The sequence below is a fragment of the Podarcis vaucheri genome, assembly GCF_965113315.1.
Source record: "Podarcis vaucheri genome assembly, chromosome: 7".
Lineage (NCBI taxonomy): Eukaryota > Metazoa > Chordata > Lepidosauria > Squamata > Lacertidae > Podarcis > Podarcis vaucheri.
In genome coordinates, this window is record NC_138765.1 from 66,006,238 (window position 1) to 66,031,486 (window position 25,249).

The window sequence follows — 25,249 nt, forward strand, 5'->3', positions numbered from 1 at the left end:
GAAAGCAATGGGTTAGAAAATTAAATTAAATTAAATTAAATCCCAGTAACTGAGGGATTAGGGATGTGGGTGGCGCTGTGGTCTAAACCACTGAGCCAAGGGCTTGCCGATCAGAAGGTTGGCGGTTCAAATCCCTGTGACGGGGTGAGCTCCCATTGTTCAGTCCCAGCTCCTGCCCACCTAGCAGTTCAAAAGCATGCCAAAAGTGCAAGTAGATAAATAGGTACCTCTCCGGTGGGAAGGTAAGCGGCGTTTCCATGCGCTGCTCTGGTTCACCAGAAGCGGCTTAGTCATGCTGGCCACATGACCCAGAAGCTGTCTGCAGACAAACGCCGGCTCCCTCGGCCAATAAAGCGAGATGAGCGCCGCAACCCCAAAGTCGTTTGCGACTTGACCTAATGGTCAGGGGTCCCTTTACCTTTAACTGAGGGATTATTTCCTGTGCTTGCTTTAGAATGACGACTCGGGAGACGAGGACTTCTGTGCTATCAGCGATCGGTGGGCTTTCCAGAGAGACAGCCGTAGGTGGTCCCGAATCGGCTCCGACGATTTCCTCTCCCGCAGCCCGGAGGCAGCCTCCACCATGAGGAAGCTGCCCAGCCAGGAGAGCATCCTCACTGACCTGAGTGCTGAGCTGGAGGCCTCCTCTCTCCACAGCGACCCCAGCACAGGCAAGTGTCCTGCTCTCCCGGACCCATCCTCCACCCAGGATTCTCCGACCTTGACCCTCTCCGTCCCCAGCTTGGAGGACCCCTCGCCCACTGACCAGTCCCAGGACATGAGTGGGACCAGCAAGGGGGACGCCAGGAAACGCCGGACTCGGAGCTTCCTCAGGAGAATCGAGTCCCTCAGGAGGAAGGACAAGGAGAAGCTGGACTCTGCCAAAGCCCAAAAAGAGGATGGGACAGATGCCGAGTCCTGGTGGAGCTCCTCAAAAGACCCAAGAAGTGGGGTGTCGCCTTCTTCCTGCGGCAGCAAAACACTTCCCTCAAGAGGGCGCCGGGCCAACGGGGCCTTGGGCTCAGCTGGGGAGCAACCCAAACATGGTAGCGTTTACCTGGAGGACTACGAGGCAGGCCGGGGCAAGGGCACCCCCTGGGATGCTGGCGGATTGGGCCACCACAACCTGTTTGAAAGGGACTATTTGGTCCACATCCCCAGAGACTACAAGCCGGGCACTTTCCCCAAGTCTCTCTCCATCGAAAGCCTGTGCCCGCTCGAGAGCGGGTGTTTGCCTGACTGGAAATCGAGCGGCCCACCTTCAGGCCTCTTGCCAGGCGGGGTTGGGATGGGCAGCAGGACAGGCGAGGCCTTGGAGTGCAGGCTGAGGCGGCCCTCGTGCGGCTCCACAGGCAGCTGCACCAGCCTCTATGACAATGTGCCCGAGTCCAGCAGTGTCACGGACGACCTGTTTGGCCTGGACAGGGACGTCATCTACGAGAACCTGGACGAGATCCTGGAGCACGTTTGGGGGCTGCAGAGGAAGGTGGAGCTGTGGTCCGAGGCCATCCAGCTGGACCCGGAGGGCGGAAGCATCGGTGGCGGGGAGGAGACGGACTCCGGAGGGGAGCCCGCCACCCCAAACTTTGAGGAGCGCTCCGTGTCAGACATTGGCACATCGGCCAGCGACTTTGACAGCACGGCCAACTCCCTGAACGAGGCGGAGGACCTGGGAATGAGGGAGCGGAGAGACTCCGGGGTGGGCGCCTCCCTCACCAGGCCTTGCAGGTAGGGGGTCAAGGAATTGTCGAGGTGGGTGGGACCCCCAGGGTCATCCAGACCGACCCCCTGCAACTTGGTTAGACAGGGACCAAAAGATCACACCATGCTTCTATAGGAAAACAGTGCGACAAACTGGATGTTTTGAGGAGAGCCAGGGTAGTAGAATCCTGGAATTGTTGGGTTGGAAGGGATCCCAAGGGTCATCTAGTCCAACCCCCTGCAAGGTGGGAATCGCTCAAGAATCCCTGACAGATGGCCATCCAACCTTGCAGTCAGGATGTTGGGAGGCACTTCCTTGTATTTCCTGGAATTTGTCCCTCTATTCCTCCCTCTTTCCACCCAGCAATTGTTCTGCAGGGTCTCCTTGAAGGTTGCAATCCTGCTCTGTGCGTAACAAGTGCAGGATACACATGTAGAACTGTCAACCCTTTTTTTCTTTCGATTTGCCATGGGACTGCGCTCGGACTCCTAGGATTTTCCATTTTTATTTTTAAATTGGCATTTGGCAAATGTGGTCAGTGCTGCCCGTAAGGAGAGAAGCAGCTCCTAGAAATGCAGTGGATGATAACCATAGTAATAACAGCGTTTATGTAATATGGGTTGCAGCGGGTTGGGCTGGATGACCCCTGGGGTCCCTTACAGCTCCACAATCCTAGGATTCTACGATGCACCAGCCTTTGCCTTAACATGGCAGGGCCCTTATGGACCGGTACCATGGGTGGGTTGTGCATTAGTTTTGAAGATGGTTCCAGGCACCCTGTGGGAAAGCCCGGGAGCAATTACAGAAGCCAGCGAGTTCTCTTTAGTCAACTAAACCCATGGCGGGAAAATGTCCCAGATTAGGTTGGAAGTTTGGTGACCTCTAGCGAGCCGAAATGGAAATAGCACCCCTGTGAATTTTGGCACCATTTAGATGTCTGCATCTTTGTGATGGCACCCCCAAAAATATCATAGAATCATAGAATCATAGAATCATAGAGTTGGAAGAGACCACAAGGGCCATCGAGTCCAACCCCCTGCCAAGCAGGAAACACCATCAGAGCACTCCTGACATATGGTTGTCAAGCCTCTGCTTAAAGACCTCCAAAGTAGGAGACTCCACCACACTCCTTGGCAGCAAAATATAACAGTTACAGTTTGCTATTTCTACTTTGATGCATCTTACCTTCAAAATCTATGGGACGTGGGTGGCACGTGGTCTAAACCACAGAGCCTAGGGCTTACCAATCAGAAGGTCGGTGGTTTGAATCCCCGCGATGGGGTGAGCTCCCGTTGCTCGGTCCGTGCTCCTGCTAACCTAGCAGTTCAAAAGCATGTCAAAGGGCAAGTAGATAAATAGGTACCGCTCCGGTGGGAAGGTAAATGGTGTTTTCATGCGCTGCTCTGGTTCTCCAGAAGTGGCGTAGTCATGCTGGCCACATGACCCGGAAGCTGTACGCCAGCTCCCTCAGCCAATAAAGCGAGATGAGCGCCGCAAGCCCAGAGTCATCCGCAACTGGACCTAACAGTTAGGGGTCCCTTTACCTTTACCTTCAAAATAGCTAGACCCCCCTTTTCTTTTCATGAATTCATTTCTAAATTAGGTTTCTGCTCTTTGTGGATGGAGGATTTTACTTTTTGCCTTCTGCACCCTCCTAAGTTGGACTGAGGATGACCCGTGGGGTCCCTTCTAATTCTTTGATTCTAATCGTGATGCTCTATTCTGCCTTGGTCAGACCCCACCTCTAGTTCTGTGCCCCGTTCTGGGCACCACGGTTGGAGCTGAGGGTCCACTTTGAGTGGCTGGTGGCAAAGCTGGTTGAGATAAATCAGTGACGCCTGTTCTTCCTCCCCACCCAGGAAGCTTCGCTGGCACAGCTTCCAGAACTCCCATCGACCCAGCCTGAACTCGGCTTCCTTGGAGATCAACCGCCAATCCGCCGCCCAGCTCAACCTCCTCCAAAAATGCTCCCTCCTTCGCCTCACAGCCATCATGGAGAAATACTCTGTCCCCCACAAGCAGAGCTGGTCATGGTGAGTCAGCAGAAAGATTCTGCCAAGGAATGTTGTGGTCTGAAATATCCATTAGAAGGTGGGGAAAGGAAAGGGAAAGGCAGGAGTATTTGGCCCTGGGCATAGGGGTTAGAATAGATGGCCCTTGGAGTACCTCCCAGCACTACAATTCTAGGCTCCTGTATAGTATGTATATATCTTTAGTTGAATGGTATCCTTGGAGATACCATTCAACTAAAGATATGTACATACTATACAGGATCCTAGAATTGTAGTTCTGGAAGGTACCCCAAGGGTCCAAGGATGGGATGCGGGTGGCACTGTGGGTTAAACCACAGAGCCTAGGACTTGCCGATCAGAAGGTCGGCGGTTTGAATCCCCACAACAGGGTGAGCTCCCGTTGCTCGGTCCCTGCTCTTGCCAACCTAGCAGTCTGAAAGCACTTCCAAGTGCAAGTAGATAGATAAATAGGTACCGCTCTGGCGGGAAGGTAAACGGTGTTTCCGTGCGCTGCTCTGGTTCGCCAGAAGCGGCTTAGTCATGCTGGACACATGACCCAGAAGCTGTCTGTGGACAAACACTGGCTCCCTCGACCTATAGAGCAAGCTGAGCGCCGCAACCCCAGAGTCGGTCACGACTGGACCTAATGGTCAGGGGTCCCTTTACCTTTACCTTTACCTCCAAGGATGCTTCTTCAAGGGCATTGCCCTCACTGGGCTAAATAAATTGACACACCTCTGAAGGCTGTTATCCATTCTCTCTCTGCCATATGTGTGGCAGAGCAGATTATTAATGCAGAATCATAGAATCAGGGAATTGTTGTGTTGCAAGGGACGCCCCCACCCCTGCCCAGGCCATTTAGTCCAACCCCTTGCACTGGCAAGAATGGCAGCTAAAGAATCCCCAACAGATGGCCATCAAACCTCTGCTCAAAAAGAGTGACCCGCAACTTCCTTTACCTATTGTGAGAGAGGGTGTTTGCTGATGGGATGTGCATTCTGCTGGGGGGCAGATTGCAGTGGCAGAAAAAGAAGGGAAATAGACAGTTTTGGGGGGCAGGGGGAGGCAGTGTTGAACTTGCCAGTAAATTTATGCCCTTACTAGGGAGAGAAGAGGACAGGCCTTTATCACCTGGAGCACAAGGTACTCTGGGAAATAAGGCAGGAATGTGCTAACAAAAACTGCCACCTGCCAGGGATACTTTAGCTCTGATTCCTGCACTGCAGGAAGTTGGACCAGATGAGCCTTGAGTTGGTGCCTTCCAACTCTATGAACAACAAAGCAGAGACCTGGGGACTCCCCCCCTTCCTTCTCCATCCTTCTGATGCCAAATTGCTGTATTCTTCCCTGCATTTGTTCTGTTTGACTGTTTTAGCAATAGGGTGGGGTTTTTTTGGGGGGGGGCTGGGGAGAAGAAGAGCTGGGCCAAATCCTGTTCAGGCTGGGCAGGCAGCCCCTGGAGACACACATCCCCCCCCCCCTCCTCTGCTTTCCTTTGTCAGAATGGGACAGGCATTCCCAGCAAGGGCCCACAATCCCTTTATTTATTTTTCTATAGTATTTTCAATGAATTGCTCCGTACAGCCCAAATAACAAAACTTAAGGCTTCACAAAACAAAACATGTAAAAATGAAACCGAACTGGACCAAGGTCAGCAATGGGATGCAAGAGGAAATGATAAAAGCTGGTTATCTGGATATTTGCAATTCCCTATTGACCACCACCCCTTCTTTCCTTCGGCAGGGCGGTCCCGAAGTTCATGAAGAGGAGCAAGACTCCCAACTACAGGGACAAGAGAGTCTTTGGGGTCCCGCTACTCGTCCACGTCCAGAGGACGGGACAACCGCTGCCCCAGAGCATTCAGCAGGCAATGCGCTACATACGCAGCCAGTGTCTGGACCAGGTGAGGTGACCTTGGCAGGCTCAGCCAGGCTTTGCCTCGGCCACAGCCCCTCTTTAGTCTTGGGGTGCCAGCAACCTGCCCCTGTGGGGGTCTGGTCTCCTGCAGCAACCTTCGCCAACATATTCTCCTCTGACTCCCTCAGACGGCAACACCCGCCAGCTCCATCCGGCAGGGCTGTTAGAACTATAGAATTGTAGGGCTGGAAGGGACACCAAGGGTCATCCATTCCTGCCTCCCGGAACTACAATTCCCAGAGTTCCCTGAGAAGAGGGATTGGCTGTTAAACCCCTCTGGGAAATGCAGCTCTGCCAGAATTATTATTTCTCAAAAAATAAAATAAAATAAAATTTGGGGCAGAAGTGAGAACACCATCCAATGATACACAGTTAAGGCCACATCTCTGGCAGGATAATGTAGTTATGGGGAGACAGAGTCTCTTTATAATGCCTTGGACTTGGAGCAAGAAGGTGTAGGGGGATGTAGACCCATTTGGATTACTTGGACGCGGGTGGCACTGTGGTCTAAACCACAGAACCTAGGGCTTGCCAATCAGAAGGTCGGCGGTTCGAATCCCTGTGACGGGGTGAGCTCCTGTTGCTTGGTCCCAGCTCCTACCATCCTAGCAGTTCGAAAGCACGCCCAAAAGTGCAACTAGATAAATAGGTACCGCTCCGGTGGGAAGATAAATGGCATTTCCATGTGCTGCTCTGGTTCGCCAGAAGCAGCCTAGTCATGCTGGACACATGACCTCGGCCAATAAAGCGAGATGAGCACTGCAACCCCAGAGCCGTCCGTGACTGGACCCAACGGTAAGGGGTCCCTTTACCTAATACTGACATACTTGATCTAGATATGAAAATTTGTTATGTTAGGTACTAGATATCCCATTTATTTCATGGTGTTGGCGATGATACCTGACATGTCATAAAATTCTACGCAATAGTGATCCAATAGTAGATTCCAATATATAGTTAGTAGAGTAAAAACTTATACAGGTGGCAGGATTCCCCAAAAAATAGACCAGAGGCAATTAATATTTCATCTAGCAGAGCTTTACTGCTACTGAAGGGAAATGAGCATAATGGTCACAAATCCAATACTTTCAGGATTGGCACTGTCCATAAGAAATCCAGTTGCAGCAGACTTGACTTTAACTTACAATAACTTATAATAAGACTAAACCTTAACACTAAGCATACTAGTACAGAACACCACACCAGAAGGAAAAGAGATAGAAAGAGAAACTGAAACCCAGAGTCCTTCTGGCCTATTATTATCGTCCACATGACCTTGACAGAAAGAGATAAGAGAACCAGTTTAAGCCAGCTGTACTCAGCTTTTCTGAAGGAATAACCCAAACATCATGAACCTTCTGCTTGCTTCTTTCACACAGAGAAGCTTCCAGAACCCTCTTGAATTAATTAGAATAGGAAAGATCTCTACACATCAGATCAATACTTTCTGTACTAAGAAATGCAAACTGACATGACATTCCATTTTAAAAAGCACAACTTTTAAACAGGAGGCACCACAAATCAAACCTCCGCCGCAGAGTCCTGGTCTGGATGCTCTGTGGAAATGTCTGAGAATCACAGAACTGTAGGGCTAGAAGAGACCCCATGGGTCATCTAGCCCAACCCTCTGCAAAGTCAGCTTGGCCAACGTTTGGACTCAACACAAGAGAAGCCCTCAGAGCTCTTCGGTTCAAGGCTACTTGCATTTTCCTTCATATGATCTTTCCCTCTCTCTTTCTCTGGGGTCTCTGAGCAGGTTGGCATTTTCCGTAAGTCCGGGGTCAAGTCCCGGATCCAGGCCCTGAGGCACATGAACGAAGCTTCCCCAGACCATGTGAGCTACGAGGGCCAGTCGGCCTACGACGTGGCCGACCTGCTCAAGCAGTACTTCCGTGACCTCCCAGAGCCCGTCTTCACCAGGAAGCTGATGGAGACATTTCTGCAGATTTACCAGTGTGAGTGGAAGAAGGGTTCTGGTTTTGTTTTGTTTTTATGGACTTACTGGCTGGGAAGGGGACAGATGAGAGATTTGTTTATTTGTTTTATCTATACATCACCTTTGCCTCCAAAAAGCACAAGGTGATTTACATGGTTATCTTTTCTATGTTGTCAGCTTTCTGTATTTATCTGTGTTGGTTTAATTTGTGTAAGCCGCCTTGAGTCTGGGGAAAAGAAAGGATACAAACAAACAAACAAACAAACAAACAGTGGTGGTAATAGTAGTAGTTGTTGTTGTTTAGTCGTTTAGTCATGTCCGACCCTTCGTGTCCCCATGGACCAGAGCACGCCAGGCCCTCCTGTCTTCCACTGCCTCCCGCAGTTTGGTCAAACTCATGTTCGTAGCTTTGAGAACACTGTCCAACCATCTCGTCCTCTGTCATCCGCTTCTCCCTGTGCCCTCCATCTTTCCCAACATCAGGGTCTTTTCCAGGGAGTCTTCTCTTCTCATGAGGTGGCCAAAGTATTGGAGCCTCAGCTTCAGGATCTGTCCTTCCAGTGAGCACTCAGGGCTGATTTCCTTAAGAATAGAGAGGTTTGATCTTCTTGCAGTCCATGGGACTCTCAAGAGTCTCCTCCCGCACCATAATTCAGTAGTCGTTAGTAGTAGTAGTAGTAAATAAACAATCCTTTTGGAGCATCCCAGCATGGCAGAAGAAGGCAGGAATTGCTTTGTGTATTTTCCAGGAGGTAAATCATAAGGTTAACATCCAGCTGAGAAGATGTGGGGCTGTCTCTAGCTGGGGTGTCTGAGCAGAATAATCCCAGGTGTCAGGGGCCAGTCTGGGAGGCTGTTTTTCAAAAATATTTTGACAAAAATACAAATCCAATATTTCCCAATAAATATGCATATTTCGACTTCCCCCACCGTTTTTGCCCTTTCTTATATTTTAAAGTTTGTAACACTGCATTTCCTTCCTTATTCCAATTATTAAGTACTCCCTCGTTTTCCTTTAGAATTAATTTTAACTGGTTTAAGTTAATCCCACTAATGAACTTATATGTGTACAATAACATTTCAAATAATCCACAAATTTTCCCCGGTCTTTGATAAAGTTCCCCCCCTGCTTGGTTCCTTATTGCTCTTGTAAGATTTGCCATTTCCGCATAGTCCATTAGTTTAGTCTGCCACTCCTCCTTGGTTGGTACAGAATCTTATTTCCATCTCTGAGCATAAATCATCCCGACTGTGGTCCAGTGTGGCAGGTTATTTGGCCCTCGATGACCAGAAACAGGACCAAGTGGGTCACGGGAGCAGATCCAAGCACCACTGACGGGCGTAGGTGATCTGGGTTTTGGATTTTGGAATGGGGTTTGGCGATCCAGCCCTGACATCCTCCTCTTCCTCCCAGTTGTGCCGAAGGACCAGCGTCTGCCGACAGTGCAGGCAGCCATTGCTCTGATGCCCGACGAGAACCGGGAGGTGCTGCAGACATTGCTCTACTTCCTGAGTGACGTGGCCTCTGCCCAGGAGAACCAGATGACAGCCGGGAACCTGGCAGTCTGCCTGGCCCCCTCTGTTTTCCACCTCAACGTCTCCAGGAAGGAGAGCACTTCTCCCAGGTGAGGCAGTGGGTACCGCAAAGCCAGGCACTGCAGATCTCTCCTCTCTCTTTGCTCTTACCTGTGGGGCACCTGGCTGCGGGCATCACCTAAGGCAGGCTCAGCAGGTTGCAGGGTTCTGCAACACCTGAGGCCAGGAGGGACTCCCATAAAGGCTCTCTTTAAGAAACAAGGCCATCCCATGCAGTGGTGAGCCATGGTTCCTACATCAGAGGGGGTTGGGATAGATGACCCTTGGGGATCCCTACAGTTCGGAGATTCTGCAAACTTTGCCCACAGCTCCTCCCCCCCCAGCATGTCCCCAGCACCTAGGCTCCCCGTTGATTGTCACGCATCTGAGATTCAACAGCCTCCCTCCATGGAAGGCCCCTGCTGCTGGGAATTCTGGGGGGCCTCTCGTGGCACACAGAAAGGCTTTGGCTGATTCATGGCAATCGTGCAAGAGTTTCATGCACCGAGCTTTTTTAAAAGAAGGAGGGGAAGGTTTTTCTTCGTCTTGGTCACCAGGTGGTTCAAAAACAGTACCTAAGAGGTTTTATTAAATAGGGTTGCCCTATTTCAAAAAGCAAAAATCCAGACACAAAGGTTTTTGAGCTTTTTTTGCTCAAAAAGAAGTTTTGGAGGTTTTTTTAGGAAATTTGCCAAAAATACAACACTTCTGACAGGGGTTACCTCACGCCCATGTGCTGAATTGCTAAACGTTTCCCTCAAAGCTCTTTCCCCTTATCTCCTGTTTCCTCTCCCCTCCTCACCCTGGTCAGGATGATTCACAAGCGAGCCACGATGGGCAAACCCGACCACAAGGACCTGAATGAAAACCTGGCCGCCACCCAAGGTCTCTCCCACATGATCACGGACTGCAAGAAACTATTTCAGGTACTGGCCCTCGGCTCAGGCTTTGTTGTTGTTGTCATTCCAACTTCTCAATTAGCACTTTTAAGAGGGTAACCGAAATTTGCATGATAAAGACTGAGAGTTATTAACGGAAAAATCTGAGGGCTCCCTTGGACAAAAAGTAAAGACACCAACCAGGATAACTTGGAGCAAAACAGCAGCCTGTAGGCTTGGCATTTATTGAACTGTTGCAACAGGGTTCCCTTCCCTTGCAAGAGAGAGGAAAGACCCAGAACAATGGGCTGCAAGACCTTATAAAAACTTTTGAAATTCCCCTCCTCTAGGTCAAGCCCACCCCCAGAAACATCATGCATACATTACAGAAAGGAGGGGTTGACATCATGCATACATTACAGAAGGGGTTGACATCATGCATACATTACAGAAAGGAGGGGTTGAGGGAGGAGTTGTGGTGGTAACCTGAGTGTCCAGTCACCCAGCTGGTTCCTCCTTTCCCCCTCCCCATGAGTACTTTCCAGGTGACAAATGGGGAGTTTGCAGTTTCCTGCCCCCAGAGGGAAGATCTGATCATTGTCCTTTGTTTCAGCCTGTGGTGAATCCACTGTTCTTTGTGATTTTGATTGTCTTCTGTCTGGGATTATCAGGGTTGACATAGCAACTGGGCAGGGCTCCTGTGGATGTGCTGGGATGGTGAAGGGATTATGGCTGACCAGAAACCAAGCACCCCCCTTTGATAGTCCTTGTCACATGGAGTAAAAAATGGAACAGTGCAAATCCGATGTATGGTTGATTTTCTATGAATTTATAACAGAAATGTGGCGTATGTAGTGTGTGAGTGTGAGTGTGTGTGAAGTTTGTGGAAACAGAATGATTGGGGTGGGGGGGTTCCTGCTACAGAGTGAACCCGCTTATAGCGGCTGGAATGACCATCCCTCCGTTTTTTGGAGAAATTTAGACAGAGTCAATCTTACTATTTGACACACTAAAGTGTGGGATATTGCACTGTCGGGGTGGGGTGGGGGACACAACTAGCCAATAAGCTGAGAGTCCTTTGGGGGCCAGCGGAAAACAAAGGACAGTTTTGTACTTGCTTGGTCTGACTTTATTTCATTTGTAAGCAAGGAGGAACATGGCCATTGATATAATAGCTTTCCCTTGATATAATAGTGCCCATGCTTTGCAACCCTGTCTTGTTTAAGCATTATGCCTACTGCTATAAATAGTTCCTGTCTCTACTTTCCATGCACTCACATGCCTGTGGTTTGTTTATTTTGGCTTTATTTTGTACCTGTTTCTCATTCGGCAGTAATTGTGTATGGACTATGTTTATTGTCATCAGATCCTGTTTGTTAACACTGCATTTTGCAGAATTATGTAGGACCTGTTTTTGGAATATTAATAATAATAGTAATAATAGAAGTAGTAGTTGTAGTAGTAATAATGATAATATTATTTAAGAACATCAGAAGAACCATGCTGGATTAGGCCAATCGCCCATATGGCCCAGCATCCTGTTCTCACAGTGGCCAAGCAGATGCCTGGGGGAAACCTGCGTGCAGGATCTGAGCACAAGAGCCCTCTGGAGCAAAATTTACCTGGCTCCCAAAATGTCCCAGAGCTGCCGCATTTGCTCTGATTAGAACAGCCCTCCATTCCCCCCCTTAGCTTCCTTTGACCTATATGGGACAGACTGCGAGAAGTGAGGTTACAGGGAACCAGGCAGAGGGCCTTCTCGGTAGTGGCGCCGCCCTGTGGAGCGCCCTCCCATCAGATGTCAAAGAGATAAACAACTACCTGACATTCAGAAGACATCTGAATGTTCAGAGAAGTTTTTAATGTGTGACATTTGAGTGTATTTTTGGTCTTTGTCAGAAGCCGCCCAGCGTGGCTGGGGAAACCCAGCCAGATGGGTGGGGTACAAACAAACAAACAAACAATTATTATTATTATTATTATTATTATTATTATTATTATTATTATTAGACAACTATTGCTCACCCAGCATGATTTCCCAGGGGATCCCTGTTTTTGCTGGGATCCGGTCTCTGCCCGCATCTGCTCACAACCATGGCTTTGCCTTTCCAGATCCCCCAGGATGTGATGCTCCAGCTTTGCAACTCCTACTTGGCAGCGGACACCCAGCCTCTCTCCTTCTCCGAGCTGATGGGCCGGAGCCTGCAAGGGGAAGGCCGGGATTCCCGGATTGACTTGGAAGTCAGTATCCAAAGCCTGCTCAAGGAGTCCTTTGACCGCTTCAAGGGGTGGCTTGGCATGCCTGGACCCCTCAACACGGAGATCTCATGCAAGAAGGTAAGAGGAGATGGGAGGCTGGACTCTCCTCCGTTGCAAGAGGTGGAACCTAGAGTCCTTGAGCTGAGATTGCTGCCTTGCAGGGGGTTGGGCTGGATGACCCTCAGGGTCCCTTCCAATGCCGCAACTCCGTGATTCTACAAAATGACACCTTGCCTCCCTGTCTGCTCAGGTGGGGGACGTGCACCCCCTGCGCCTGTGGAAGGTGTCCACGGAAGTAGAGGCGCCCCCTCAGGCGGTGCTTCAGCGGGTGCTCCGGGAACGGCGCCTGTGGGATGAAGACCTCCTGCAGGAGAAAGTGATGGAGGCCCTGGACCACAACACGGAGGTCTACCACTATGTGACGGACAGCATGGCGCCTCACCCCCGGCGAGACTTCCTCGTCCTCCGGTGAGAGCCAGGAAATATCAGTGCATCTCCCTTACCCCATCCCAGTGGTGTTCGCTAGCCAGCATTGCTACCTGTGAACATTGAGGAAATCCTCTTTTAAAGCCATCTAGGTTAGCGGACATCCGTGCCTCCTGTAGGAGCAAGCTCCATAGCTTAACAATTGCGCTGTGTAAAGTTTTTTCTTTTTCTTTTCTCTAGCCTGAACCTTCCAACATTCAGCTTCATCGAATGTCCATGAGTTCTAGTGTTGTGAGAGAGAGGGGGAGCAAAAAATTCTCTGTCTATTTCTCCATGCCACACCTACTTCTATAAACTCCTATCATGTCGCCTTTCGCTTGTGTTTCTTCTAAACTGAAAAGTCCCAACCTTTCCTCTTAGGGGATTTCCTCCACCCCCTTTTTCGGTTGCTCTTTTCTGAACCTTTTCCAACTCTGCAATATCCTTTTCGCTTTTAAATTCATTTTTATTAAAGATGTTCTTGTAAATCTTGAATAAAAACGAATTTAAAAATGGAAAGGATATTGCAGAGTTGGAAAAGGTTCAGGAAAGAGCAACCAAAACGATCAAGGGGATGAGACAACCGGAACTGCACCCAGGATTCCAAATGTGGTTGCACCATAGATTTGTGTAATGATATCGGCAGTTTTCTTTTCAGTTACTATCCTAATGATCCACAGCCTGACTGTTCCTGCTCACCCGTTTTGTTTTTCCTTTGCAGAAAATGGCGCTCAGACTTGCCCCGAGGAGGCTGCCTCCTCGTGTCCTTATCCCTGGACCATAAGACGTTGCCCCTGGAAGGTGGGGTCCGGGCAGTGGTCCTGACCTCCCAGTACTTGATGGAGCCCTGTGGGATGGGGCGCTCCAGAGTGACCCATATCTGCCGCTCAGATCTCAGGTGAGCTGTCCAGCCAAGCCTACAGAATCATAAAATTGTAGAGTTGAAAGGGTAGAAGATGCCCCCTGTAGTAGTTTGGACTTGATATCCCGCTTTATCACTACCCGAAGGAGTCTCAAAGCGGCTAACATTCTCCTTTCCCTTCCTCCCCCACAACAAACACTCTGTGAGGTGAGTGGGGCTGAGAGACTTCAGAGAAGTGTGACTGGCCCAAGGTCATCCAGCAGCTGCATGTGGAGGAGCGGAGATGCGAACCCGGTTCCCCAGATTACGAGTCTACCGCTCTTAACCACTACACCAAAGATTAGCAGGAAGATGTATGCAAAGCATGAACCAGGAGCGCTGCTTTTATTTTTGTTAAGCCAAAGAAAGGTGTCTTAGAGTCAGAATATTGGTCTGCCTGACTCTGTATTGCCTAAAGCAGGGTGTCCCAAGCTTGGGTCTCGCAACTGTTTTGGGACTACAGCTCCCATTATCCCTGGCTAGCAAGGCCAGTGGTCAGGGATGAAGGGAATTGTAGTCCACAAACAGCGGGAGACCCAAGTTTGGGAAACACTGGCCTAAATGGACTGTCCGTGGGTATCCAGGGTTTCAGAGGCCGAGTCCTTTCATTTTATAGAATTGCAGAGTCCAACCCCCCGCAACGCAGGAATCTCAGCCATGCAGCACATGGTTATAAAAGCAGAGGAAACCAGTGCTGCTATAAAACAAAACTGCTCCAAGTCGAACGGAACAGAGTCGATGGTGGAAAAGAGTTGGGCACCATTCAGTGAAGCACCTCAGGTGTCAAAAAGTTCAAAGAGGTGTGCTAACCTGTTGCAGGAATCTCAGTTAAAGCATCCCTGGCAGATGGCCATCTGACCTCAGCTTTAAAAAATGTCCCCTGCACTTTCACTACTTGGGCTTAGGATCCTGTCTGAAGAAGAGTTTGGATTTGATATCCTGCTTTATCACTACCAGAAGGAGTCTCAAAGTGGCTAACATTCTCCTTTCCCTTCCTCCCCCACAACAAACACTCTGTGAGGTGAGTGGGGCTGAGAGACTTCAAAGAAGTGTGACTGGCCCAAGGTCATCCAGCAGCTGCATGTGGAGGAGCGGAGACGCTAACCCGGTTCCCCAGATTACGAGACTACCGCTCTTAACCACTACACCACACTGGCTCTCATGATTATCCTAAAGTTGACCCCTTAGCCTTTCTATTGACTGCTGCTCATATGGAGATAGCCAGATGTTGGAAAACCGGTGATGGGCTGAACACGGATTCTTGGTATAACAGAGTATGGTCAATAGCATTGGCTGAGAAACTAACATGCCAAGTGAGAGTGCCAAACACAATCCATGTTCCTTTTATAACATATGGCAAATGCTCATTGAATACATACATAGTTCGGACTGCGGCAGGAATCCGCCCAGCCAAATGAAACTTTTAACGCATGGCATGATAAAAGTCTGCCATTTTATCAGGACAAGTTACTTGTTGTTTACTGTTGTAACAATTGTTTTCTCAAAATTTATCGTCTGTACCATGAAAATAAATAAAATCAGTTTTTGTTTGTTTTTTAACCCTCCAACGAAGGAGAGTCCTCCACCAAGTCCATTCCACTGTCCAACAACTAAAGCCCTTGCAGATTGCCTGGGCATCTTCCTACTCCTCCTGAGACTTTGATGGAGTCTCAGTATCAATGAACAGGGAATTCCGCTTGTGCAGCGTGGAAGATGCCCCCCGCTAACCTGTTGCTCTTTTGTCTTTCCAGGGGACGGTCTCCAGACTGGTACAGCAAAGTTTTCGGCCGCCTCTGCGCCATGGAGCTGGCCAGGATCCGAGACTCTTTCCCGGCACTCGACCCAAGTGGTCCAGAGACAAAGATCTGAAGGGGGCTTCTGGCACTCTTGGACGCTCTTGGAATGTGGAGTGGCTTCAGCCTTCGCTAGAGGGGAGGCGCTTTTCCAGGTGCCTGAACACCTGCGAACTGAGCAGCCTCTGCCCCTCCTATCCAGAAACATCAGCTCTTCAAGGCTGAGCTGCCCCAAGGAGCAGAAAGGTCTCCTCCGTTCGTGATGGCACCCTTTCCTGGTTGAGCAGTGTGCTTCATGTCTGGGAAGCCATCTTGGAGGTTCCTTCTCAAAGCCTCTGAGGGCTGTCCATCCACTCCCCACACCACCAATGGATCCAGCATCCAGATACCCATTTAGCTGTGATTCCTGCATTGCAGGGGGTTGGATTGGATAACCTTGGGGTCCCTTCCAATTCTACAATTTCAGGGGAAAGGAGAAGAGCCGGGCCACAAGGGTGGAGGTGGGTGAGGAGCATCTCCACCTGCAAATCTTCTAAGGTTGTGGGCTGGCAAGGAGGTCCACCACCAGCCAAAGGAAGACAGTCCTAGGCTAGGTGAACCCAACCGTCTGATCCAGCTAAATAAACTAGTTCTGGGTTGGAACTGATGACCCTTGAGGTCTCTTCTCCAAACTCTACAGTTCTGTGATTCTGTGACGGCAGGATTGATGGAGATGGCGTGCAGAGGGATGCTAGAGGAGGGCAAAGTTGTCTACAGGAGTCAGGGGATGACGCTGCAGGGAACAGGGAAGGTTAGTTGGCAGTCAAGTTTGTGTGTAGGAGGCATTGCAGGATGAACAGCTGTGTTGTAGCACATGGGGGCAAGAGTGTATGTACGTGTGTAGGAGAGGGAGAGAGGGAGCCAGAAAAAGATTTATTCCTATATGCTGCCACCATTCCTGCATGGCAGGGGGTTGTGCTTAGATGACCCTCAGGGTCCTTTCCAACGCTATGATTCTTATCACATGAGTAGCACAGAACTGGCAACTGAGTCCAGGTGTTTCCACTTTTGCATGGGAGACCTTTCACTGAACATGACAAAGAGCCCATTGGCTCAGAGATATTTGATGCTATTCTTGGCAAAACCAAAGGGCGACGGATGCAGATGAGTGTGACCAAAGCCTGGGGTCTTGTGTCCTGAGGACACATATCTTGCTCTTGAATGCCAACTACATGATTCCAGTGGAGTTTGGAGGGAGGAAAAGTGATGTCACTGCATCCTCCATCAGATGGCTGTGGTCCTCTGATCTTTCTAAATCAATAGTTTGACATTGGCTAACCTTGGCCTTTTATTTTATTTTTCTGTAACCAGGGGTCCAACTGACTAGGCAGCATTCCAGCTGGAAGGCATGAAAACTTTTCCAATTTTTGTTAGAGATCTAACGGTGTCTGTTCTGCAGGTGATCAATTCAACGGCTCTTGTCAACTCTTGCACTGCAGAGGATCAGACTAGGAGACTTTTTGGGGATCCTTCCAACTCTTACAATCCTATGGTTCTATAAATCATTGGAGGTTTTTAAACCGAGGTTGGATGGCCCACAGTCAGGGATTCTTTAGCTGTGATTCCTGCATCGCAGGGGGTCAGACTAGATGAAACGTGGGGGTACCTTCCAACTCTACATTCTTTGGATTCTGTGAACTCAAATAGAAATAACTGGTGTAACATTTGTGGGGGTATTTTTTGTCTTACTAATACCTTGGGGGTGGGGCTGTTATTTCTCTAATCAATTTTTCCTCTCGCACGTATAAATACTGTACAGTTGTAATATTTAATATATAACTTGAGTGGGAGAGCATTTGGACAGAGGTGTGTATGTTTGTATGTGTGTACGTGTGTGCGAGAGGAAGCAGCGTATTTTGTATTTAAAGGTGGTTTTTTTGTACTAAAGCCGTTGCGGGGTGTCAAAAGGAGAGAGGAAACTCCCTGTCTCTGTGTAATAAATAAAGTACTAACCTGGTCACTGGCTGCTGATGAATATGATTATTACAACACCTAAAAGACAGTGTTAAAAACAAAATTACAGGAATAAGGCAGGTCCTACAAATATAAACCTCAAATGTCGAACACTAGGGTAAAGCCATGTGTCTTTAGCCTTCTCTAGAAGCTGTTCAATGTAGGCACGCCTCTGTAGGGAAGGATTTCAACAGCTTATGGGCCACCACAGAGAAGGCCCTTTCCCACCCCTCACCCTGCCAAGATGTAATCTCAGAGCCTTCGTCTATAATCTTTGAGAATTCTGGGAGGAAAGGTCCCTGAGGACTGGAAGTGGGCTAGTGTCGTCCCCATCTTCAAAACAGGGGTGGGAAGGGAAGACCCAGACAACTACCAGCAGGTCAGCTTGATGCTGATAGAAAGGTAATAGAACAGATAATTTAAAAGTCATTCTGTGAACACTTAGAAAAGAATGCTGTGACTACAAAGAGCCAAGCATAGGTTTTGAGTTACAAGCTTGGTAGATCAGAGGAATGCTGTGGACGTAATGTATCTTGATTTCAGTACGGCTTTTGACAAAGTCCCCCATGATATCATTGCAGAAAAGATGGTAAAATGTGGGCTGGACAATGCTACTGCTATGGGAATTTGCAGCTGGTTAACTGACCAAACCCAAAGAGTGCTCACTAATAGTTCCTCATCATCCTGGGACAGGTGGGTTGCCACAGGGTTCTGTCCTAGGCCTTGTGTTGTTCAATATCTTTGTAAATGACTTGAAGGACTTTGCAGATGACACCATGGGAGAGGTAGCTTAATGGGCCAGGGTTCTGACTTGGAATACAGCCATTTTATAGGTAGACCCCTACAGTCATCTCTTTTACACAGCTAGAACTGCTTGCCAGGTACACTTTTTGAAGGGTTGGGAAGAAAAACAATTTTAACAAAGAGTTCGTGTAAATAAATAAATAAATAAATAAATAAATAAATAAATAAATGTTTATTGCTGCCCATGCCCCACATTTCCAGTAATAGACAAATCTTGGATTTAGTCCTTGGGGCGAGGAGAAGCACTGAGACGCCAACACGTCAATTTTGCAAATTAAGATGCAGCTTGTGGGGCGCGTCCCTTTGACATCAAACGTGAACTTTGAAATGCAGAGATTTCAAAAATTCAACAGTAAATGCTGCTGACTTTGGAATCCATGCAGAAAAACACACAAGCAAGAAAACCCTCTGCATTTCCGCTCTGGTCCTCTTTCCCACGGGAGAGATTGCCCTCTCAAAGCAATCCTCTGCATCAAGCCCGCATCCGGTTTGCCTGCTCCTCGGACTTTCCTACTTCGGCTTCTTGCTGCCTCGACATTTAGGGGTGGTTTCTTTGCACAAGACGTAGGGGTAACGGTGGTACTTCTTGTTGTACGTTTTGGCATACTTTCGGAAGCAGAGGGCCGCATGGCGGTCACATTCGCACGCCAACACGGCACAGTGGGAATTGTTTCTGTACTCTGCAGAGGCAAAAGCGGCAAGGAGACGTCAGGCTTGCAGGATGCAAAGCTTCCTTTTGACTGGAACCTCATGGGAGAAGTGCCTTTGTACCGTAAGCCGGCGTCTAAACACATTCACACACACACCCTCTTCATTCTCCTCCCAGGCAAGCAACAGGCATTGCCAGAGTTTGAGAACATGTTTTGGCCAAGCTGAACGTCTCCAGGCGGGCAAGAAGCAAGGCCAGTGAGGGGTGCAGCTCAGGGAGAGTTCAGCAGGCCTGATCGAGACCACCAGAAATAAATGGGGGTGGGGCATATCTGGAGACAGTTCTGTGGAATGGTTCTATGAATGGCCTCCTTCTTCTAAAGGGAAGGTGGGCAAAGGAAAATAAACCCAAATCCTTCTGCCCGCCACTCACCACAGATAACATCGTCATTGATGATCAGGTATCTGTAGTGATCAATATATGGGTGGCACTGCTTGTTGTGTAGACCCTCATAGCAGCAGTCGTGTTTATAGCAGCACCTGGAAGGGGAGAAAATGGGGGGGGGGTGCAGGGGGAGGAAGTCCTGCTGGCAGGAAGCCCCTGTTGAGATTTTGAGAATTTTGGTGTCCTCCCCCCCCCTCCACTGCGCTGCTGAGCTTTCATTTAAAAATAAAATAAAATATTGTTATTACTATATTTATTTAAATCCCACAGTTTTACCAGACAGGGATTCAAGGTGGCTTACACCTAAAATAGAAACGGCTAAAAGCTAGAGGGAAAAGCAATAATTAAAAAACAAGCATTAATAGAAATGTGTGTGTTAAAAGGTAAAGGTAAAGGGACCCCTGACCACTAGGTCCAGTCGTGACTGACTCTGGGGTTGCGACCCTCATCTCGCTTTATTGGCCGAGGGAGCCGACATACAGCTTCCGGGTCATGTGGCCAGCATGACTAAGCCGCTTCTGGCGAACCAGAGCAGTGCACGGAAACGCCGTTTACCTTCCCACAGGAGCAGTACTTATTTATCTACTTGCACTTTGACGTGCTTTCGAATTGCTAGGTTGGCAGGAGCAGGGACTGAGCAACGGGAGCTCACCCCGTCGCGGGGATTCGAACTGCTGACCTCCTGACCGGCAAGTCCAAGGCTCTGTGGTTTAACCCACAGAGATCTGTTAAAACATGCGGATAGCTACACTGAAAACAGCAGAGCACCAGCACTTTCCTTAAAAACAGTCTAAACATTGAATCTTCATACACACTGATATGGAACTCAGCTACAGTGGTACCTCGGGCTACAGACGCCTCAGGTTACAGACGCTTCAGGTTACAGAGTCCGCTAACCCAGAAATAGTACCTCGGGTTAAGAACTTTGCTTCAGGATGAGAACAGAAAACGTGCAGTGGGAGCGGGAGGCCCCATTAGCTAAAGTGGTACCTCAGGCTAAGAATAGTTTCAGGTTAAGAACGGACCTCCAGAATGAATTAGTTCTTAACCCAAGGTACCACTGTACATTACTACACACACAAAAGGCGTTTTAAATGTGTTATAACACTGTGACACCAGGTGGCGCTGTAGAGTTCAGTCTTGAGGTTTCCCCAGCCCTGTCCTAACAGAGGGAAATGTGTTTGAGCAGGTTGATCAGCCCTCTTCTTCACCCACTTATGCTGGCATGGCAGCATCACAGGGAGGGATGCATTGTTGATGCACACCGGTTTCTGGCGCACCAGACCCCACCTACCAGGAATATCTGGCATCGCCTGCAAGCAAAGCCGCCCCCCACCCCGTCTGGCTGAGTGAGGCTCGTGGTGTCTTTGTGGAGGCCCAGGGTATCGCGCCGGCCAACTCACATGTCTGTCTGGTCCCTCGGCTTCCCTCTCCCGCCCTTTCCACAGTAGCACCCGTATCCATTGAAGTGGATGAGGGCGTTTTTGTGGGTAATCCTCTCGATCAGCAACTTGAAGTTGAGCAGGCTGCCGTGGATGATGGACAGAGCTGGGAAGGGAACAAGCAGCAGCAGGAGGAGGAAAACAGGCGGGGGTCCCCTGTCACGGTCCGCATTTTGGAGCGAGAAACTGCAAAAAGCCCACCTCGGCCCGGATCTGGTCCAGAGACAGGAGGGCAATTCAATGCCATTCGCATGCCATGGCAGGTGCCCCTATTTCCAAAGCAATGCTCAAATCGAATCACGGCTGGCCTTCGAAATTTGCACTTAGCCGGATTTTGCAACTTATCTCACCCGCTCGTGATCCGGCGGATCCCAGGCAGGCTCAGCCCCTCCATTTCCCCATCTCTGGAGCACCCCCTTCTGCCAGTAGGGACCCCCCTGGGGGCACCTCTGCCCACCCACCCACATTTGGCAGGTGGGAAGGGGTTGCTGGCTGACATCCACCAGTGGGTGGATGTCTCAGCAGCTGACAGGTCCAAACCCTTTCCAGCACAAGACGGGCTAAGATGGCTCCCTTCCTTCCTTCCTTCCTTCCTTCCTTTCTTTCTTTCTTTCTTTCTTTCTTTCTTTCTTTCTTTCTTTCTTTCTTTCTTTCTTTCTTTCTTTCTTTCCATAAATGATTTATAGCCCACTGTTCAATAGAAGATGGTATCTGGGTGGGGTCCAATCAGATCAATGGATACTGCCCAGTTTCCTGGAGGGTTGCTACCCGTCAGTGCTGACAATACCGATCCAGAGGGGGACCAAGCGCCTGACTTGGCACAAGGCAGCTTGCTGAGAAAAAGGGGCTTCTGGTAGCAAAAGTAAGCGAGGAACTTTTTAGCACTTACCGCCCACCCCCAAGATAGCAATCAGGAGATGTCGCCTCATGTCTGAGGAAAACAAGAAGCAGAAAAGGGAAGAGGTAATTCCCACATCAGCTGATCACCTGAGGAACAAAGCGCTAATAAAAACCACAGATTCCTCACATTCAGAATTGTAACATCACTTTACATTTTACGAACTGTCACAAAAATAGTTTTCGTTTTCCTCTCTAGTCCTCACCCTGCTTTGCTACTGGCCTTGTCCATTTTAACCAGGAAAAAGTGGCCGAAATCTGGTTCTCAGGCTGGAAAAGGGCTCCTTGCTTTGAAACAGCCACCCTTGCCCTGGTGCCCTTCAGATGTTTATTATTGTTTGCTACATATCTGCTAGCCCCAAAGTGACTTACATTAAAGCCAGGTAGTCCGTGTTGTTGGACTACAACTCCCATTGTCCCTGGGCTGGTGATCACGAGTTTGGGGAAGGGCTGGTATAAGAGGGCTGGGCCTTTCATAAAACTAGAACTCATATAGGTCACATGTCTCAATGTTTGGGTAGCAATCTTGGGGTCTCTGCACCAAAGTTTCACTCTCTGGAGGTTTCTCTGAGAACTAGAGATCCTCACTTGATATACTTCAGATGCTAGGGGGTTGGGGGGGGGATTTCAGGAGGGTCTCTGCAGATGATCTGAATAACCATGCAGGTTTAAGAGAAGAGGCTACGCTTCAGATATCCAAGGGTGCAGAAGTTAAAATGTCTTTAAATGCCTTTAGAAGTGCTTTGAATTGAGCCTGGAAACCAATCAGAAGCTGGTGCGATTGTTTCAACAGCAAAGTGATACACTCCTTTCACAGACCCTCCAAAATTCCCTATTTTCCAGGGACATCCCTGATTTAGAGACACTGTCCCGGTTTCTGAATTGATCCCAGAATGTCCCACTTTTCCTTAGGATGTCCCTATATTCATTGGAGAAATGTTGAAGGATATGGAGTTATCCGACCCCTGAGCCATCTGAAGGGCTTTAATGTTTAATGAAACGTTTAATGTTTTATTATGTTTTTATATATGTTGAAAGCTGCCCAGAGTGGCTGGGGCAACCCAGCTAGATGCGTGAGGTATAAATAGTAAAATTATCATTATGGAATGGGACATCTCTATTTTCATCAGAGAAATGTTGGAGGATATGCTGTCACATTTTGGGTCAGTGGAAGATTCCAGGCACTTTTCCAGAGCAGCCCCAAAGAGAGCGCTTTGCAGCAGAGGTCCAGGGCCTCCCAAAAGCAGCAGGGTTGGCTGATAACATTTAGAAGTAACGCACATTTCCAGCTAAAGAACGGGGAAGTAATTTTTAACTCAGAGTCTAATATTACCTAACTTCACCATGGCATCGTGATAGCCCAAATATAACATAAGCATATTTGCAGATGCAAAGAACAGACACCAAGGCATGTTCATGCCATACATTTAAAACACTGTGATACCACTTTATGTCATGGCTTCTCCCAAAGAATTCTGGGAGCTGCAGTTTGGGAAGGATGCTGAGAGTTGTTAAGAGACTCCTGTTCCCTTCACAGAGCTACAATTTCCAGAAAGTTTTAAGGGTCAATCCCTCTTCCCAGAGAACAGCACCCACAGTGTCCTCTTGATTTCTTTCAGACCCAATTTGTAGCAACTTCTTTTCTTTATAAAACCTCCAGGAAATGTGCCAGGGACATTCCTATATAAAAAATATAGTTATAAATACAGTATATAATTGCAAAGTAGCACTATTTCCCACCGGAGGGGAGCATTAATAAACACCGTATGAGAAACTCAAAGTGCTGGATTTGCATACAATTAAACCCGTGGTCATCACAAATCCCCCTAAACAACAACAACAACAACTAGGAGGAAGCTTCTACACTTGATCTTAGCCAAAAGGCCGAGAAGCTTCAATGAGGAAGCTTCAAGGAGGAAGCTACTAAGATGTACAATGTACGGGACTTTCATCAAACAGGACTTATTTCGGGAATGAGCATAACTGTCAGAGTAAGCATTAAATTTCTTCTGAGAAATGTCAACTTAGCTCTGGTTAGTACTCCATGAACGCACAACAACACAAACTGACCCCCCAGTCCCAGGTATGATGGACACCTATTAATGGTCAGCTCCCAGCTTCTTTCTGTCCTGTAGAGAAGTTCATCTGAGTTGAACTTCTGAGACCAGGAACCATGGCGCATGGAGTCAAGAGAGTGATACATTGCCCACCACTGGCCATTAGATCTCATGCTTTCCCTTCAGAATCTAACACAATTGTGATGCTTAGAGCCATGGAATCCGCAGAGCAGAGGGGGGAAGGAAGGGGAAAGAAGAGAATAAGGAGAAGGTCTTGCCACTCAACATTTCTCAGATGGAGGATGGGACGTCCCCCGCACCTGAGTCCCAATCTCAATCCAAGAACTCAGCTTCAGATGACACACAAGTTATCCCATTCAGACAAAACTGCTCTGAATCACTTTCTGAGGACTGATTATGTGGATCCTTAATCACCATCAGGTTCTAGAGATAACTCCCCTATAGCATCTCCTGTTCCACAGCCATGCAGGAACATGAACTGCAGAGTAAATTCCAGGTCTTTTAAGGATTGCAGACCTTCAAGAGCAGAGCCATTGGAACTGAAGGCCCTGCCAGCCGCCTTTGCTGTGACAACATCTTTTCATAGCTCATGAGGTCTTTGCTAGACCTTTGCCAAGACAACATCTTCCATAGCTCAGCCAGCAGGGCCCACCGGTGGCTGTCCAGGGTCCTGATTTCACTTGCCTTGGCAATTGCTATGACTTTCTGAGTGAACTACAGCAGAAGAGGAGAGAAATGGGGATGTACATGCAACATTGCCATTCTCATGCCTAAGCGTAACACCCTTTCCACATTCTTAATCCTTCTGATGACTTTTCCCACACCACGCCCCCCAAAAACTTGAGTAATTGATACTCAAACCAGGGTTACAAGATGACACTCAAACATCCAACTTTGTCTGGTCCCCTGAGAAGACAAATTGGCGGTACACATTTGGCCTTGCTGAGATTTATCTGTTGCCATTCTGCTTGTGCTTTTAGGTAACTTTCTGTTTCTTGACTTCCTGTTTCTTTCGACCACAACCACCCCACCACCCCGTTCTCATTGACCTTCATCTCTACCACGTAGTGCACCAGAGGGTCTTCTGCAGGGATGTTCTGTGCACTTGTTCTGTCACACACAAACTGAATGACCTTCTCACTTCTGGCACACTGTTGATACCCCAGCATCTATTGATATCCTTGTCGCCATTCTCTGAAAGCAGAGCTTGTGCATTGCCTGAATTACTTAGCCTGGTATTGGTTCCTAATTTCCTTGTCTCTTCAGCATTGTCTTGAGACCGATGTGATCCTTTGAATCTGTTGAAATCCTAGGTTAGCAACAGGAAGAATTAGAGGAACTATTGGAAATGACTATGAAAAGCAGTAGAGATATGAGATGATCAGAACCCTCCGAACTTGAAGCATGGGAAGTCCCATTAATTTTTTTATAATTTGGCAGAATATTTGGATTATTTGATATGTATATGTATAATCTGGAATATTTAATGTGATTGGATTGGATTG

The 25,249-nt window shown here is 48.5% G+C and overlaps 2 protein-coding genes across 5 annotated transcripts in view; one reads left to right on the forward strand and one right to left on the reverse strand.

The window, feature by feature from the left end:
* Positions 1–17,434, forward strand: part of STARD8 (StAR related lipid transfer domain containing 8) — a 70,072-nt gene extending 52,638 nt beyond the window's left edge. For all 3 annotated transcript variants that reach the window (XM_082230813.1, XM_082230812.1, XM_082230814.1), the window contains 10 exons: positions 455–1,728; positions 3,562–3,735; positions 5,458–5,617; positions 7,388–7,586; positions 8,982–9,192; positions 9,954–10,068; positions 12,133–12,357; positions 12,530–12,747; positions 13,466–13,642; positions 15,397–17,434. In XM_082230813.1, coding sequence (XP_082086939.1) covers positions 455–1,728; positions 3,562–3,735; positions 5,458–5,617; positions 7,388–7,586; positions 8,982–9,192; positions 9,954–10,068; positions 12,133–12,357; positions 12,530–12,747; positions 13,466–13,642; positions 15,397–15,514 — 2,871 coding nt within the window. In that variant the 3' untranslated portion in view covers positions 15,515–17,434. The remainder of the gene's footprint in view (positions 1–454; positions 1,729–3,561; positions 3,736–5,457; positions 5,618–7,387; positions 7,587–8,981; positions 9,193–9,953; positions 10,069–12,132; positions 12,358–12,529; positions 12,748–13,465; positions 13,643–15,396) is intronic.
* A 984-nt stretch (positions 17,435–18,418) lies between these two features.
* Positions 18,419–23,904, reverse strand: PLA2G2F (phospholipase A2 group IIF). Of its 2 annotated transcripts, XM_082232616.1 has the most exons (5): positions 23,763–23,904; positions 21,659–21,700; positions 20,731–20,875; positions 19,316–19,422; positions 18,419–18,914 (listed from the first exon to the last, which is right to left on the reverse strand). In XM_082232616.1, exons 2-5 carry the CDS (start codon positions 21,696–21,698, stop codon positions 18,745–18,747), a joined length of 462 nt encoding a protein of 153 aa, XP_082088742.1. In that variant the 5' UTR covers positions 21,699–21,700; positions 23,763–23,904; the 3' UTR covers positions 18,419–18,744. The 2 variants fall into 2 exon arrangements, with proteins under 2 accessions (XP_082088742.1, XP_082088743.1); XM_082232617.1 differs by lacking the exon at positions 20,731–20,875 and having other exon boundaries at positions 23,763–23,899.
* Positions 23,905–25,249: the final 1,345 nt, after the last annotated feature.

Coding starts and splice junctions, on each gene's coding strand:
- PLA2G2F (XM_082232616.1), bottom strand. CDS start 21,698: ATGAGGCGACATCTCCTGATTGCTATCTTGGGGGTGGGCG. Junction 20,876..21,658: donor TGCTATCTTGGGGGTGGGCG/GTAAGTGCTAAA, acceptor TTCCCTTCCCAG/CTCTGTCCATCATCCACGGC. Junction 18,915..19,315: donor CAATGACGATGTTATCTGTG/GTGAGTGGCGGG, acceptor TTGCCTCTGCAG/AGTACAGAAACAATTCCCAC.